A 16,014-nucleotide genomic window follows, 5' to 3' on the forward strand; every position below is an offset into this window, starting at 1 on the left:
GAAATCCGCCTGCCTCTGCCTCCCAAGTGCTGGGATTAAAGGCATGCGCCACCACTGCCCGGCAGAAGTTTTTCATTAAATATGTAAAGTTTGTTCTTAGAAAGTGATAGGTCAACCTTGGAAGTGGTTTCAATTATACAAGTACTAGGAAATCTCAAGTACAAATAACCAGCTATGCTGTTTCAGGCAAGTGTAATGTAGAACCAGTGTTTTAGTTCTTGTTGTTTGGGCCATAAGTCATCTCTCTAGCCAACATTTTGGGTTTATAAATGGCAACAGTTATTATATTTTGGGTTTTATTGTAAATTTCACTATAGCTTTTTGGTTTTGTTTATTTTTGAGACAGGGTCTCACTATGTAGCTCTGGCTATTCTGAAACTCACTATGTAGACCAGGCTAGCCTCAAACCCACAGAAATCCACCTGCTTGTGCCTTCTGAGAGCTGAATGAAAGGAATGTGCCTCTATGCCTAGCTGATGCTCATCATAGTTAAAAAACAGTTGACACACATTAAATGAAGATAGTTGAATTTTAGGGATAATCATGGAAATTCTTGAAATAATGCTCATACAGAATTAACCAGTATTGATTAATTGGCATTTTACACAAACCAACCAAGACAACTTAAAACAACTATCAAAGGCAGTCTACCCTAAGTAGACTATGGTAATGTCTACTATTACATATTTTAAAACAGATGCTAAAGTAATACAAAGAGCACTATAGTTCACTTGCAGTAAAAACAGCCTGCCGATCGTCCTAATCAGGATCTTAAAAAAGCATCAGGTTTCCAGGAGAGACACTATTTTAGAGTATTCAGTAAATCTTTTGATAGTTTTACATTTGTAAAACCAGGAACAGGCTACATCTGGAATCTGACAAGATTCCCACCATAATGTAAGATGAAAAGGCCTTCATCTTACATCTAGAGCCATGTTCCCTGGCTCTAGAGGAGCCTCATGTGTACAGAGCTCAGCTGTGTTTACATGTTCGTGGCATCTGAACCTTAGAAGTAGGTCTTTGTAAAGCTTAGTAATTTTCACAAAGGTAAAAGTAGGCCTGAGTGTAATTGTAACCACAGTTGCAGGTATGTCTTTGAGTCCTTCAGTCCAGTGACTTCACAGAAGTTCATAGTCCATTGATTTCACTCAAGTTTTGATGAATGAAGAGGATTGTTTCTGTCAACAGGACTGTTTTACACTGAGGATGAATTTTTTTTATATACTTTTAAAGCTAAAACTTATATGTCCACTACTAACTATCCCTAGACTTAATGGTTATCTGTTTGAGGGATCTGTCTCAAATAGTCATCTTATAAATCTTCTCTCTAAAGCCTGTTTTGAGCACCTTGTGCGTCTTATCAGGGCTCCAGCCTAAAGAGTTTTCACCATGTATCTGGGTCACCTCTCTTCCAAACTCACACCAGCAGTGAAGTGCTAGCCTAGACTAGCTGAACTATCATCGTTTGATTTCAGCCTGAGCCCAATTTTTCTGTCTTGATCCTTAGCGACAGTGACTTCAGGGGTCCCTCCTTTAATTCCTGCTCTACAGATCCCCACACCATTATCTAATGCGGGTGTCACTGCATAGTTGACATGAAAGATCCTGCTGCTAGCTGTGTCTTCAGGGACCAAGGCTAGAAGCGCACACATTTCTTTCCATGTAAGCTCAGCCTCATGTATTTGGATTAAGATAAGGATTTCCAGTTTGAATGATGGGAACAGAGGCCTCTGTCAAAATTGCTGGCAGGGTGGCTGGAGAGGGTAGTTTGGGCTTGGATTACCTATGTTCAAGAGAAGGTTAAAGACACATTTTGTTTTGTTTTTAGGCATTTTCCAGACGATGAAGACCCATGCTCCCAATCTCCTCCAATCCTAAACTTCTGATCCCCCTCTTCTGAGCTCCCCTGCACTGAATTCTAGGTGAGCACCATCACACCTGGCTTTTACAGTGCTGGTGATTGAAGCCAAGGTTTTGTGCATGCTACTCGAGCACTCTACCACCTAAACTGTCTTCTCAGACCCTCTTTTCACTATCTTTTTTTATGAGCAGCCTTTAAATTATTTTAAGACTTTTATTTTCAATTTATGTGTAAATGTGTGCCTACAGATACATGCGCACATGTTGATGGGTACCCATGGAGGCCAGAAGGAAGTGTCTGATCCCTGTGAGTTGGAGTTAGAAGTGGTTGTGAGCCTCCTGAGAGATCAGTGCTAAGAACCAAACTCAAGTCAAGAACAGCAAATACTCAAAAGTGCTCAACTGTCTCTCCAGTCCCACGAGGAGCTTTTCCAAAAACTTCTCGGTTAGGCTGAGAATAGGTTGAGCATGGCGGAACAAACTGTGCCCGCACTGCTGGTGTGGGCAGCCATAGGACTGCAAGTTCCAGGCCAGCCTGCCCCAGAGCTTGAGAATCACAAAATTAAAGTGACACATTTAGTCACGTTTTGTTTGTTTTTCATCTCTGCGGCTTTACTTACTGTAAACCACAAATCAACACTACAACACTGATTTTGTTTTGTTTGGGATCTGAGACTATCGTGCTAAAAATTGAACAGGCCCTTGTACATGCTTGAAGAGTGATTGATCACTAAGCCATTATCCCCACCAACGTGAGAACTTTTTTTAAAAATATATTTTAATATTTATTTTACTTATATGAGTACACTGTAGCTGTCTTCAGACACACCAGAAGAGGGCATCAGATCTCATTACAGATGGTTGTGAGCCACTATGTGGTTGCTGGGAATTGAACTCAGGACCTCTGAAGAGCAATCAGTGCTCTTACCGCTGAGCTATCTCTCCAGCTTCCACATGACAACTTTCTAAAAAAAGTTTTTAAATTTATTCTTCTCTCATACAATATATCCTGACCGAAGCTTCCACTCCTTCCATCCCTCCCCCACCTCCTCTCTTCCCTAAATCCATTCCCTCCCATCTCCCTTTGGAAAAGAACAGGCTTCCTGGGGACATCACTTGAACATGACACAACAAGATACAATAAAACTAGGCAGAAACTCTCACATCAAGGCTGGACGAGGTAACCAGTAGGACCCAGTAAGAGGAAAAGGGTCCCAAGAGCAGGCAAATGAGTCAGACACACCCACTCTCCCTGAACGTGACAGCTTTTAGCCCAATTTAGTCACACCAAACCTTGCCATTGGTTGGATAGGTTGTTCTTAGCCTTTCAAGATGATAAAAAGGACATCTTATTTTGTCATCATCAAACTTCCACTTAGTTCCTCAAGAAAGAAAACTATACCTTATAGTTTTCCCAAAGATGAACAGATGACTAGAACCTAGCAGAATGGCCAAACCAAAGAATCAGTAAGGTGGTGCTGGAGATGTCATTCAACAGTAAAGTGTGCTTAGCCTTGGAAAGGCCCTAACTTCAGTGTCTCATCATTAAAAAGAAAACTGATGGTTGAAATGGTTCTTAAAATTTATTTATTTATTTTGTAATGTATAGCATATCTGCCATACCCAGGACATCATTTACAATATGTGAGGCCTCATGCTGAGCACAACCCTGTACTTCCTTTACATTAGTACTTTGTAAATTTTTCTTAATATTTGTGGCCAGGCTTTGTTAAAGTATAAATAAAATAGATGAGGAATCTAGGAAGAATATGGTAAATTAAGGTCTCCTTACTGCTCTAGGTCATCTGTGATCTGTCATTTCCTGGCATCCTGCATTTGGTTATCTGTGAGGAGAGTGGTCTCTTGACCGTGCACAGAAGCTGCCCGTCTTTTCAAGCAGGGCACCAGCCACTTCCCTTGGCCTTTCCCCAGAAATGGGAGGACTAGAAACAGCTCAGCACAGTTAGAAACACACCTTATAGAGATCCCAAAGATGCTCTGGAAATGGACCTTTCTACCTTAGTAATTCTGTAGTTTATGATTAATTTTTTAGCTCCAAATTTCAGCCTGACATAGTCTTCAGAGTTACCTGAGAAGGGACTCTCAATTGAGGGATTGTGCAGATCCTATTGATCCATTGACCTATCTATGATGAGCTGACTCTTAATTGTTGTCATATAGAAGGGCTTAGCCCACTATGGGCAGTACCATTCCCTGGGCAAGTGGTCCTAGACTGTATTAAAAATCTAGTTAGTTAAGCAGAAGCCAGCAACTGAGTGAGCAAACAATGTTCCTTTGTGGTTTTGAGTTTCTATAATTATAAGCCAGATAAGCCCTTTCCTCCCCTAAGTCACTTCTGGTCAGAGTGTCTCAGCATAGCAACAGAGATTAAGCTAGAGCAGAGACAGTAAAGTAGAATGCAAGGATTTTGTTAAGATAGTTACATCTGGGTGTGTTTTTGTATGCAGTTCCAGGGCTTGGGGGGCAGAGGCAGGGGGATGGAAATACAGAGCAAGTTATATGACAATGAGACTGTCAGATGAGAAAGGCAGACAAGGAGAAACTGGGTCAGGAAGATGGAGACAATCTTTTACATATAAAAACCTGTTGATCTTTTGTTTTTTGTCTAGGAGAATCCTCCTTGTCTAGGAAATGCAGTTATCACAGCAGCTGGACTTGTTTCCTGAGTGCAGGGTGACCCTTCTGTTATTTAAAGATGTAAAAAATGCAGGAGACTTGAGAAAAAAGGCCATGGAAGGATCTATTGATGGTTCATTGATAAACCCCAATGTGGTAAGTACAAAATATGGAAATGAATTAACCAAGGCAGACATTTAAGAATATGCTCATTTTACCTTATAACTCTTTTTTATTCAGGTAAAAAATGTTTGCCCAAGTCACACTTGGGTGTTTTAAAATAACAAATAGAGTTTAAGATGCTGTATCCTGTCTTAGGAAGGGCTGTGGCCTAGCTGCGAGCACATGTGTTTTGTGCTTCTCATATATGAAGTGTGAGTCTGCAGAAGAAGCAGAGTGTCTTAGTTACTGCTCTGTGGCTGTAAAGAGACGCCATACCCAAAGCAGCTCGTGAAAGAAAGCACTTACAGTTTCAGAGGCTAGTCCATGACCACGATAATGGGGAGTGTGACAGCAGGCAAGCAGGCAGGCAGGCAGGCAGGCATGTCACTAGGGCAGTAGTAAGAACTTACATCTGTCCCACCGGATGGAGGTAGAGAACACAACTGAACCTATTGTGGCCTTTGAGGTTTCAAAAGCCGATGACACCTCATACCCCAGTGGCATCAGTGAATCCTCAAAGCCTGTCTCCATTGACACACCTCCTCCAATGAGGCCACATCTCCTATGATGGCTCTTCTTAGTTCTCAACTTGACTACATCTGGAATGAACTAAACCCCCCAAATGGCTGGGCATACCTGTGAGGGGATCTTTGCTTAAGTGATTCGTTTGAAGTAGGAAGATCCATTCCTAATCCAGATCTTTGAGGTGAGATGGCACACCTTTAACCTAGATCCTTTGAGATCATAAGATCCGCCTCTTGTCTGGGCCACACCTTCTTCTTGGAGCCTATATAAAGGACATGGAAAAGGGAAGCTTTCTCAACTTCCTGTAAAATAGGTCTCCTATAAAATAAAAAATAAATACTTTCTTACTTTAAGAGAGAAGAACCGGGCTGGAGAGAGGGCTCAGTGGTTAAGAGCACTGACTGCTCTTTGAAAGGTCCTGAGTTCAAATCTCAGCAACCATATAAGTTCAAATCCCAGTTCACAACCATTCATAATGGTGCCATCTTCTGGTGTGTCTGAAGACAGCTACAGTGTACTTAGATATGAGAGAGAGGGAGAGGGAGAGGGAGAGGGAAAGAGAGGAAGGGAGGGAGGGAGGGAGAGAGAGAGAGAGAGAGAAAGAGAGAGAGAGAGAGAGAGAGAGAGAGAGAGAGAGAGAACAACCAAGACACAGTCACAATCAGAGCAAACACTCCAGCTGTGTAAACACAGTGTCCAGTCAGTATCTGGGATCCGTGATCATCTTCTGGGCTCCTTCAGAGGGCTTGCATTGCTTCTCCGGCTCTGCCCTCTAGCATACACAGCTTGTCCTAAGTTCAGGCAGCCTCGGTGCCACTGCTGCTGTATACTGGCATCTCCAAAGTGCTAGGATCTCCTGCAACCAGGCCACACCTTCCCTTCACCAGTGGCCTTTTCTGACCTCTCTTAGTGCCCAACCTTAGCTACTCTCCATGACCCCTTCATGCTTCCAAAACTGGTACCACCTGGGGGGCTCTTCAGTTTGCAGAGTTCAGTTGCCAGCATAAGGTACAACCCTGACTCCCTCTGGAACACAGCTTCTTAATCACTGCTAGTTTCTCAGTTCCAGCTAACCAGCATCAGTTATCCCTGTAACACAAAGATTCCTTTTCAGTGGTGCTGGTCTCTTGTTAATTATGGCTGACTCTTTAATTCCAGCTGATCAGGTACAGCAGATTCTTCATATAAAAAGCCCTGTGGAGTCTTTGCTTCCCTCTGAAACTTCACAAACCAGGCCTCCATTTTCTGCCCTACTTTTTCCAAACTTCTACAGAACAGTTCACTGAACTCTCAACACTCTGACTTCTATCCCAAAAGTCATTCCACAAAACAACATGGCCAGGTCCTTCACTGCAGCATCTCACTATCCTAATACCAACTTCTGTCTTAGTTAGGATACAATTGCTATGAAACACCACAACCAAAGCAGCTTGAAAAGGAAAGGGCTTATTTATTTGGCTTACACTGTTCCACATCACTGTTCATCAAACAAATCAGAGGAAGTCAGGACAGGAACTCAAGCAGGGCAGGAACCTGGAGGCAGGAGCTGATGGCCATGGAGAAGAGCACTTACTCACTCACTCCCCATGGCTTGCTCAGCCTGCTTTCTTATACAACCCAGGACCACCAGCCTAGGGGTAGTCCCACCCATACTGGCCTGGACCTTGTCACATCAATCACTAGTTAAGAAAATGCTCTACAAGCCTGCCTATATAGAGCCTGATCTTATTGAGTCATTTTCTCAGTTGAGGCTTTCTCCTCTCCAGCAACTCTAGCTTGTATCAAATTGACATAAAATCTATCCAGCAGACCTTCCAGTCAGTCCTTTCTAAACAGTCCACCAACTGAGAACCAAACATTCAAGTATGTGAGCCTGTGGGGTCCATTCTGATTCAAACCAACACAAAGAGCAGAGTGGTTAAGAGCAAGCATTAAGGCACCAGATTTAGGAAGAAGCCTATTGTTCTTTGCATTGTGCATATCCCAACAGTCCTTCAAGGGGAGTGCTCTGCATTGTCTCCCTCCAATAGGTGAGACAGCGGTTTGCCTGGTTCCCACAAGGTAAGCAACAGGTACCTCATCTATTCTGTGAGTAACTGATTTCATTGAGTATGTGGGGATTGAAGAAAACAATGCTGTTGAAGTTTAGGTTGTGGCCTATTCTATATTAGCTTACAAGAATTATGCAGCTTTAAAGTTATGCAATCTTTTTGTGTTGCAACAGCCCTTAAGGTCATAGTTTTTAAATATAGTCCATAAAATCATGATCAATAAACAGCTGGTCTACAGTTACCTCAGGCAGGCACAAGGTTAGGGACACTCCTGATTTTTCTGTGCTAACATTTATATTCTCCCTGGTAGATTGTAGATCCATTTCAGATACTTGTGGCAGCGAACAAAGCCATTCATCTCCACAAACTGGGAAAAATGAAGACAAGAACACTGGCGACTGAAATTATCTTCAACCTCTCCCCAAATAATAATGTGATGTGGTGATTGACTTTATTTCTGTTGGCCTTGTTATCTGTGCTTGCTCATACCCTGTTCCAGTGTGACACTTAGGTTTCTCCAAGTAAGCTGTTAGTACTAAGCCAAAGTAGTTATGTAGAGAGGTCTGGGCGGAGATGTTTAGCACTGCAAACAGGTGTGGAGTTGGTTTCTTGATCTGTCAAAGTTTAAACTACATGGGGCTGGTATCATCTGCACTTTCAATGTTGTCTTAAGTAGATCCCCTGAGCATTTTTAAGAAAGTGACAGAAACCCACATGATAGAATGTGAGGTATAGATACATTTTGTGTCATTCTCCATATACATTTCTTCCCTTTGGCGGGGGGTGGGGGGGTGGGGTGGGGTTTCGAGACAGGGTTTGTCTGGGTAGCCCTGGCTGTCCTGGAACTCACTCTGTAGACCAGGCTGGCCTCGAACTCAGAAATCTACCTGCCTCTGCCTCCCAAGTGCTGGGATTAAAGGCATGTGCCACCACTGCCCTGCATTCCATATAAATTTCTTGAGGTGGAATCTGTATTTTTTTTCATAGTCAGTACTTGGAACTTTCTGTGACCTGTTAGAGCCGTTGACATCTGCTCACTCACATATATATAACTCGTATACATGTGTGTATATATGTGGTTATGGGGTATGCATATTCATGTGTAGGTGTCGGGGTGTCTGAGTACCATGAAGTGCATCTGGGACTCTGGGGAATGACCTCAGGTGTTGGTCCTTGCCTTGTACCTTGTTCCAGATAAGGTCTCTGTTTTTGCTGTGGTGGACACCAGGTTATCTGGCCTGCAGCTTCCTGGGTTCTTCTGTCTCCACCTCCTATCTTGCTGTAGGAACACTGGGATTACAGATGATTGCTACTGTGCCTGGCTATGCTGGGTGCTAGGGAATGGGACACATGTAGCAAATGCTTTACCCACTGAGACTTCTCCTCAGTCCAATAGTCTCAGTCTCTCTCTCTCTCTCTCTCTCTCTCTCTCTCTCTCTCTATCTATCTATATATAGTTAATAGTCTAGCTATTGAGGTAATGACATTCTGTGTGTGACACATGGAAATGATGTCTGTACTCTGGTGATGAAATTTCAGTATTATTGTTGTTAATAACCAGCAACTAATATCAAAGGGAAAACTTAGATCTTTGGCATGAATTAAACCACACTTGGTTACAAAGTTCATAAAATCAGTCAGCATGGCTTCATAATTCATTAATAGAATCGTTGGAAATAATTGAGAATATCATTCTTATTTAAGACACAGCTCTGGGGACAGAAAAACCAAATACAATCTTGAAAATGAACAAGACAAAACTTAGTACCCTAAGACAAATGACAAGAGGAATACAAACTGGTCTGGAATAGTCACCTGGAGACAGAGGCAAGGGTGTTTGTGTGCAAAGCCAAAAAGTCTGGACTTGGTCCAGAGGAGCAAAGTGGAAGTGGAGCAGGGGCAGCAGTAGTAGGTGCGGGAAGGGGCTCGTTGAAGGGAAAGGTCCACCGAGAAACAGGGAGGCTGACTGAGCAGGCCAGGACAGAGTCCAGACAGGATGCTGGCTCATGGTCTTTTGTGTCTTTTTCATAGATTTCAGAGGCTTTAAAGAAATTTGGCATCTCAGAAAATAACACTTCAGTTCTGATTGTCTACATTGAAGATGGAAGCAAACAAGTACATCAGGAACACCTAATATCTCAAGTGGAAGGCCAGCAGGTACCTTTGGAAAGTCTTGCAGAAATAACAAGGCTCTCGGAGGTCAAGAAGGTTTGTAGTGCACATTTTGAAGAATTCAGTAGATGGACTCTGCTGACACTGCTCGCTCATCGCTGTTGTTGTTTGAGTTTTGAACGATTAACATTTAGTTAGCGTATAAGATAATGGGATTCATTACATTTATACAGATCCTGTACTGCTCTTTCTCATATCTACCTCCTCTCTTATTCCCAATACCATTTGAACTTTTAAGTACTAGCGCATGGCTGGAAAGATGACTCAGCAGTTAAGAGCACTTGCTGTCCTTCCCAAGGACCCCAGGCTGATTCCTGGCATGCTCATAGCCATCTCTGCCTCCACTTCCCAGGGAATCCGATGTCTTCTTCTTGCCTTCATGGGAATACACACATGTAATATATATACTACAGGCAAAACACCTGTATAAGTAAAATTTTAAAAGGTTTTAGAAATAGTAACATATTTTTACAAATTCTTGAAAAGTATTTATAAATGAAAACTCAGATGTGGAATGAAAATTGTAAGAAAAGGGATCTCTTTCAATATTTAATGACTTTATGAAGTTAGTAGCTAGATGTGGACTCAAAATTGATACAAATAGGCCAGGCGGTGGTGATGCATGCCTTTAATCCCAGCACTTGGGAGGCAGAGGCAGGCGGATTTCTGAGTTCGAGGCCAGCCTGGTCTACAGAGTGAGCTCCAGGACAGCCTGGGCTACACAGAGAAACCCTGTCTTGAAAAACCAAAAAAAAAAAAAAAAAAAAAAAAAAAAAAAAAAAAAAAAAAAAAAAAAAAATCGATACAAATATTGTTTATATGCTCAGACAACTTGTTTTTTTTTATATTAACAACTACTTCAAAAGAATATTTGACATTAGTGACAAATTACCAACAACTTTGAATACTTTAAATATATTTGTGACTTCAGATCATTAATGCCATAATAAAATGATAAAGCCACTATATATGTTTATGTACTAGGAGCACGTGGACATAGCATTCATAGACTGTCATTCACTTTTACAGATATATAAACTATCATCACAAGAAGAGAGGATTGGGACGTTATTGGATGGTATTATTTGTAGAATGTCAACAAAGGATGTTTTATAAGATGTTTAAAATGTCAACAGAAAATGGCACAGTTAATCACTAGCTTTTCTTTCCTGGTTATAAATTGACATATTCGTCACAGGAAAGGGAAGGAGAGACCACTACCAGCCGGACTTTCCATAAGGTTAACCCTGTCACTGCCTCTGCCGTTGTCAGCTAGTCTTCTGCTTGTATTTCAAGACATTTCATATTTATACAATTGGAATAAAAAGCGCAAGCACCTAGAGAAGGCTTCAGTGCTCAAGGGTCTTCCATCATTTGTCACTCACCTTGTACTTCTAGCTTCTTCACATTGCTCTTCTAAACTCTGCATCCTGAGTATTATGCATAAGAATTTTTTTAACTCTAAGCCAGGTGTGGTAACTATTACAGTCCACTGCTCAGGAGGCTGAGGCAGGATAAAGCCACAGTTTGAGTTCAGCTTGGAATATGCCATAAGTTTCAAATCAGCCTAAAGTACTATGTCAAATCCTATCTCAATAAATAAATAACAATTCATTTAACTCTCTTAGCCACTTTTTAGGTAGATATGTCTTTGTGTCCACTTTATACAAGAGGCAGCTAAAAGAGTATAGCAATATTAACTGACTAGCCCAGCGTTATGTAACTAGTACAGAGCCATGTTTGATGGTTCCTTTTCCCCTCACCTTATCTTGTATTGGAATGTATCCGTCAAGATAGGATTGGTCAGGGGTCAGCAAAGCTCTGTGAAGCGCCAGATGAGTACTTGGCCCCTCAAAGTCTATCTGTTCCTGCCGCAATTACCACTTTTGCAGGCTGAAAGCAGCCACAGGGAACAGGTCCATAGTGAGTGGCCTCTGTCCAGTAAGCCTTGACTTGAACAAGTGGCAGGCAGCCCTGGAGTTGAGGATAGGATCCTAACCAGAATTCGTTAGGATACAGTGACAGTCAGGCCCTAAAGCTTACTGGCTCAGCACAGCAGAAGGAAACATTTTGTTATCTTTTAGGCAGTAGTGATCAGAGGGAAACCCACAGCAGTGCTTTAGGAGCCCTCTGCTGGCGGTTCTCAACCTGGGCTTTTAGGTTACTGCACAGCTGGATGGAAGCTCTGGGAGGGCAGAGAAGCCTAAAAGCATCCACATGGAGTGACAGGTATTGCTCACCTCTTTTCACTCATACAAGTTCAAAATGGTGACTTCTTGTTCTTCCCACAAGCACAGTCAGTTCTGCCCCGTCAGTCCCCTCTAGAGCTCCTGGTCTGCAAAGCCAGATGCCCTCTCATAGTGTAGTTCTGGGGTTGTTCTCTAGGTACCCTGTGGTGCTTTGAATGTGCTTGGCCCAGGGAGTGGCACTATTAGGAGATGAGGCCTTGTTGGAGTAGGTATGGCCTTGTGTCATTGTGGACATGGGCTTTAAGAGATCCTCCTCCTAGCCTCATGGAAGCCAGTCTTCTCACCTTCTGATGAAGATGTAGAACTCTCAGCTCCTCCTGCACCATGCCTGCCTGAACACTGCCATGCTCCCGCCTTGATGATAAGACATACCCCATACCCAGAATTCCTTTCTGAGTCACACCTCTTGAGTGTTCAGACAAGCCCCCATGGAGGGGGGCAGAGGATAATGCAGAACAAAGAATAAGTGCCTCTTGCATACTTGCACAAGATTGTCTGAAATGAAAGAAATCTTGATTCTTCTTCTCTCTACTGTGGGGAGGCGGTACATGGTCTCAGTGTGCCTGCCTCATGGGCTTTTACAGGGACCACATTCAGTGTGCAGCTGGAATGTTATTAGCTCAGCCTCATGGGCTGTCACAGGGACCGCATTGAGTGTGCACCTGGAATGTTAGCTCATGGGACGCAGACTTCTAGAGTCGATACTGCTGGGCTTAGTGTGATGGAGACGGTCTCACAGAAGCCCAAGGAGGCTGATCTTGGTGACGACAGACAGGAACATTGCTGTGATCAAGGCCAGCCAGGGTCAAGGAGGCCCACATGGCAAGAGAGGGTGAGATGTATAGTCCTAGTAACCAAGTCACCTGTGGCATAGCAAGGGGTCTCTGTATAGTTGAAATTGGTCAGTGGCAAGGTTTGTCAGCGGGCCAGGGCAAAGTTTGGCTTGACTGACCCCTCTGGAGTTAAGCTGTATCAGAGGCAATGCCAGGATGAAGCAGGACCCTCAGTGTGCCCAAGTGTCACAGATTACAGAGAAACTAAATGAGACGCAGGAACAGCCTTGCATACATAAGCACAGCACCATATCCCATCACAGCCTTGTGTCAGAGGTTTGCAAGATGGCAGTCATGCACAAAGCACCTGAACTTCTGGAGTTCCTAAGCCTTTGAACTCAGACTAGATTGAGCCTTTCTTTGGGCCAGCCCCAACCTGCGGGGCAGGAGGGGGTTCTTCTTTCTTGTAGATTCTTCTTGAGGCAGCAGAGGAGGAAAAGTGCAGTGGAGGGTAAGACTTTGTCTCACTATATGGTGGTAAGAGTTGGTTTTACAAGATATTTAGGGTTGCTGTATAATAATAAAAAGTTTACTTATCTGAGTCTAAGTTACTATGCTACTATAGCTGATCTGCCTTCTGTGATCCTCTGAGGCCAGAAACTGCACATCTTCCTTAAACAGCAAAGGATTAAGTAAATAGCCTTTGTTCTATCTCAGCAGGAGCTGCTGGGTTCTAACTTTCAGCCTGCAGTCAAAGGAAGAAAAGACATCTAGAAGAGTGATTATAGAACTTACTACTAAGTTGTAAAAAAGTTTCCCATGAAAGCTAAGAGGAAAAACGAAAAGATCCTAAGTGGGGAAAGGGAAAAGATATCTACTCTAAGTGGGGAAAGGCAGAAAAATTCTCTCTCTCTTTGTCCTCAGTACTTATCCATCTTTCAGAATACATCATCACATGTTACAAAGTCCATCACAGGTCCACACAAAAATCAAATCATAAACTGAACTTGAAATAAATTGAATCATAAATGTTGAAATCATAAGTTTACAACAGAATGTTTACATGCATACCATTAGAAGTAATTATCTGGCTAAACATCCATCACCTATCTCAGCTCCATAGATTTACTGAAGGTTTAAAACTGTAACTAAGTTATTAGTGAAGTTTTGTATAGATAACCAAGTCAATATTTTATCTTCTGCCCTAGCACCTATCATTATTTCCCTTTTTATGACCTTTGGCTAATTGTTTTACAACCTCTTGGAATATGCCCTGAGTAGGAGAAAGTCTGGTGACTATCTAAGAGCAATTAACTGGTGACATTTGGGAGACTGGCAGAGTTCTTATCGCAGTGTTGACCATCAGAAAGGACCTAGTAGCTATCCCACTATAAAAGAGCCTAATAACCACAGATAGAATTTTAGGAATTCTTATAGGATCATCATTAAGACTTAAGTTATCTATTTGTCTATATAGCATCACTACAAGATACTACATCTTCGTGGATCTGCAGAGATCTGCTCTGAAGGGGTGTGTTACTACTTAGTGATTGTTACATATGTTTAATAATGACAGGAAAAGCATATTAGTAGCAGGAATCTTTCCTAAAATTAGTCCCTCACAGCCTTGCTTAATAATAATCTGAAGCAGGCCATCTCAGGAAGATCACCTGCTAGTGATTAGCTTGTCCCATTATGGCTCCTGACATAGCCTGAATTCCAGGAGTGCCAGCTGTAGGGTGCTTCCATCCCCATGTCCTTTTAGAAATGCAGAGCTGTATGTCAGGCCTACTTAAAGTGATGCTGGCCTGTGAGATAGCCCACAACAACAGTTCTACAAGACTGGCCACCATGAATCATCTTCTCCACAGAATCAGTCCTTAGTCTAGTCTCACCAACTTCCTACTCCTCTGCCATGACAAAAACTACCTCTGCTGGTTCTTTTCTCAGTCTACACCCAGCTCTGGTCTGTGACTCTGCTGGTTCTTTTCTCAGTCTACACCCAGTTCTGCTCTGTGACTCTGCAGGTCGTGCAAGCACAATCTACGTTTGTCTCCAAGTCTTGCATGTCCTGCAGGTGATACCTTTGTTTCTTTCTTCTTTGCTTTAACTTTGGCTGCTCTCAAAGCTCTTGATCCTTGCCTAACCGGCCTGCTGGAACTAGGCACACAAATATCTGACCCATCAGCCAACTTAGATGCTTGCACAGGTGAGCTAGGTGAGCTGTTCTCTCTAGCCATGCAGTAGTTATTTTGCATTTTTTTTTCATAATGCAACAGTGATGTTGGACTTAGTAAAACATAAGTCTGCCAGAAACCCAGAGTGTGGCAGAGCCCATAAGCCCCGACTCAACCATCACATGCATTAGAATCTGGTGTGCACCAACAAGCTTTTATTGTTAATCACACTGACATGTTGGGGTTCACTGGCTCCTGTAGCAGAGTGCAGAGAAGTGTGCTTGCTGCATAGGAACATAAGGTCACAGCCCCCCTTCCTAGGCAGAAGGGAAGGAGTACTTTAATTGAATTGCACAAATATCCACTAACCTCCAGAACATACTTATGAAGAAGTGATGGCCTGTCTTCTGGAAGCCCATGCCCAGGTAGAGAGCCATAGCACCTTGCTGCAAGGTACTGGTCTCAAGGACAACATCACTGTAGCCCTGGTCCCGTGCAAACTGGAGGACAGTTCTGACCAGTGCTTTCGCTATCCCCTGTCCTCTATGTTGTGAGGACACAGACAGGTGGAAGAGCTGCAGCTGCTTCCTCTCTAATGGAGGATTCTTGATTGACAGAGCAGCCACTGTACCCACCACCTGCCCCCCAGACTCAGCCACCCAGAAGCAGGCGCCATGTGCATTCAGGTAAGACTTGGTAATGTCAGCCATGTCTGTCTGCAAACTCGTGGCCACATACTGCTTCCAGGGCTGTCCAGCAAGGAACCTCAGGAGTAGGAGCAGAAAGAAGATGCATAAAACAGCCAGCAGCCAGGAGCCAGACATCAGGACCAGGGCAAGGGGCACCCCAAGTAAGAGTAGGAGGGTTCGGGGCAGCAGCAGCACATGGCGAAAGGTGGAGGGGATGTATTCTTCTGCGCCCTTGGTGAACACATCCACGACACTTTTATGGTCACTGTCCTGGTACAGGCGGATGTGATAAGGAACCATGGGGGACTTCTGGGTCTCAAATCTCAGCATTCACTTGCCTGCACTCTTTCCCTGAGTCCTACAGAAGAGAGAAGCTATATGAGTCCCCTCACAACCTCCCTCAACCTCCCCAGACCCAAGTAGGCCCTGCTTTAGGATGTGTCTTTCTGCTGACACCAGAGGGGAAGCAGGACACTAACACCGGCAGAATGTCTGTTCGGTAACTATATCCCTCTTCACCCTACTAGAAGCTTTCTACACCTCTTGACACAAACACAGCACAGCGCTGCAGATAGACTCCTCAGACCGAGCTTTTGTTTATTGTCTGTGGACTATAGATTGCAGGCATTCTGTGTTTCCAACTGCGTCATTCTGCAAAATCTCCTTCCCAAGGATTCTAAAAATTTAGATTACTGAGTTTGTAAAAACCAACAAACCAT

The 16,014-nt window shown here is 43.2% G+C and overlaps 2 protein-coding genes across 3 annotated transcripts in view; one reads left to right on the top strand and one right to left on the bottom strand.

Annotated features, from left to right (window-relative positions):
• The window catches only part of Tprkb (TP53RK binding protein), a 13,484-nt gene extending 2,729 nt beyond the window's left edge, over positions 1-10,755 (top strand). Inside the window, exons 2-6 of one of the 2 annotated variants that reach the window (XM_031382400.1) lie at positions 1,829-1,922; positions 4,491-4,653; positions 7,546-7,668; positions 9,267-9,443; positions 10,437-10,755. In XM_031382400.1, the coding sequence (XP_031238260.1) occupies positions 4,513-4,653; positions 7,546-7,668; positions 9,267-9,443; positions 10,437-10,523 (528 nt within the window). In that variant the 5' untranslated portion in view covers positions 1,829-1,922; positions 4,491-4,512 and the 3' untranslated portion in view covers positions 10,524-10,755. The remainder of the gene's footprint in view (positions 1-1,828; positions 1,923-4,490; positions 4,654-7,545; positions 7,669-9,266; positions 9,444-10,436) is intronic. The other variant, XM_031382401.1, reaches the window with a different exon arrangement.
• Positions 10,756-14,799: 4,044 nt separating this feature from the next.
• Positions 14,800-15,625, bottom strand: LOC116098221 (probable N-acetyltransferase CML1). Its single transcript, XM_031380903.1, has one exon. It carries the CDS (start codon positions 15,623-15,625, stop codon positions 14,924-14,926), a length of 702 nt encoding a protein of 233 aa, XP_031236763.1. The 3' UTR covers positions 14,800-14,923.
• Positions 15,626-16,014: the final 389 nt, after the last annotated feature.

This window comes from Mastomys coucha, unplaced genomic scaffold (assembly GCF_008632895.1).
Source record: "Mastomys coucha isolate ucsf_1 unplaced genomic scaffold, UCSF_Mcou_1 pScaffold20, whole genome shotgun sequence".
NCBI lineage: Eukaryota > Metazoa > Chordata > Mammalia > Rodentia > Muridae > Mastomys > Mastomys coucha.

Bases quoted from the DNA above. Each gene is read 5' to 3' on its own strand.
- LOC116098221 (XM_031380903.1), bottom strand. From the start codon at position 15,625: ATGCTGAGATTTGAGACCCAGAAGTCCCCCATGGTTCCTTATCACATC.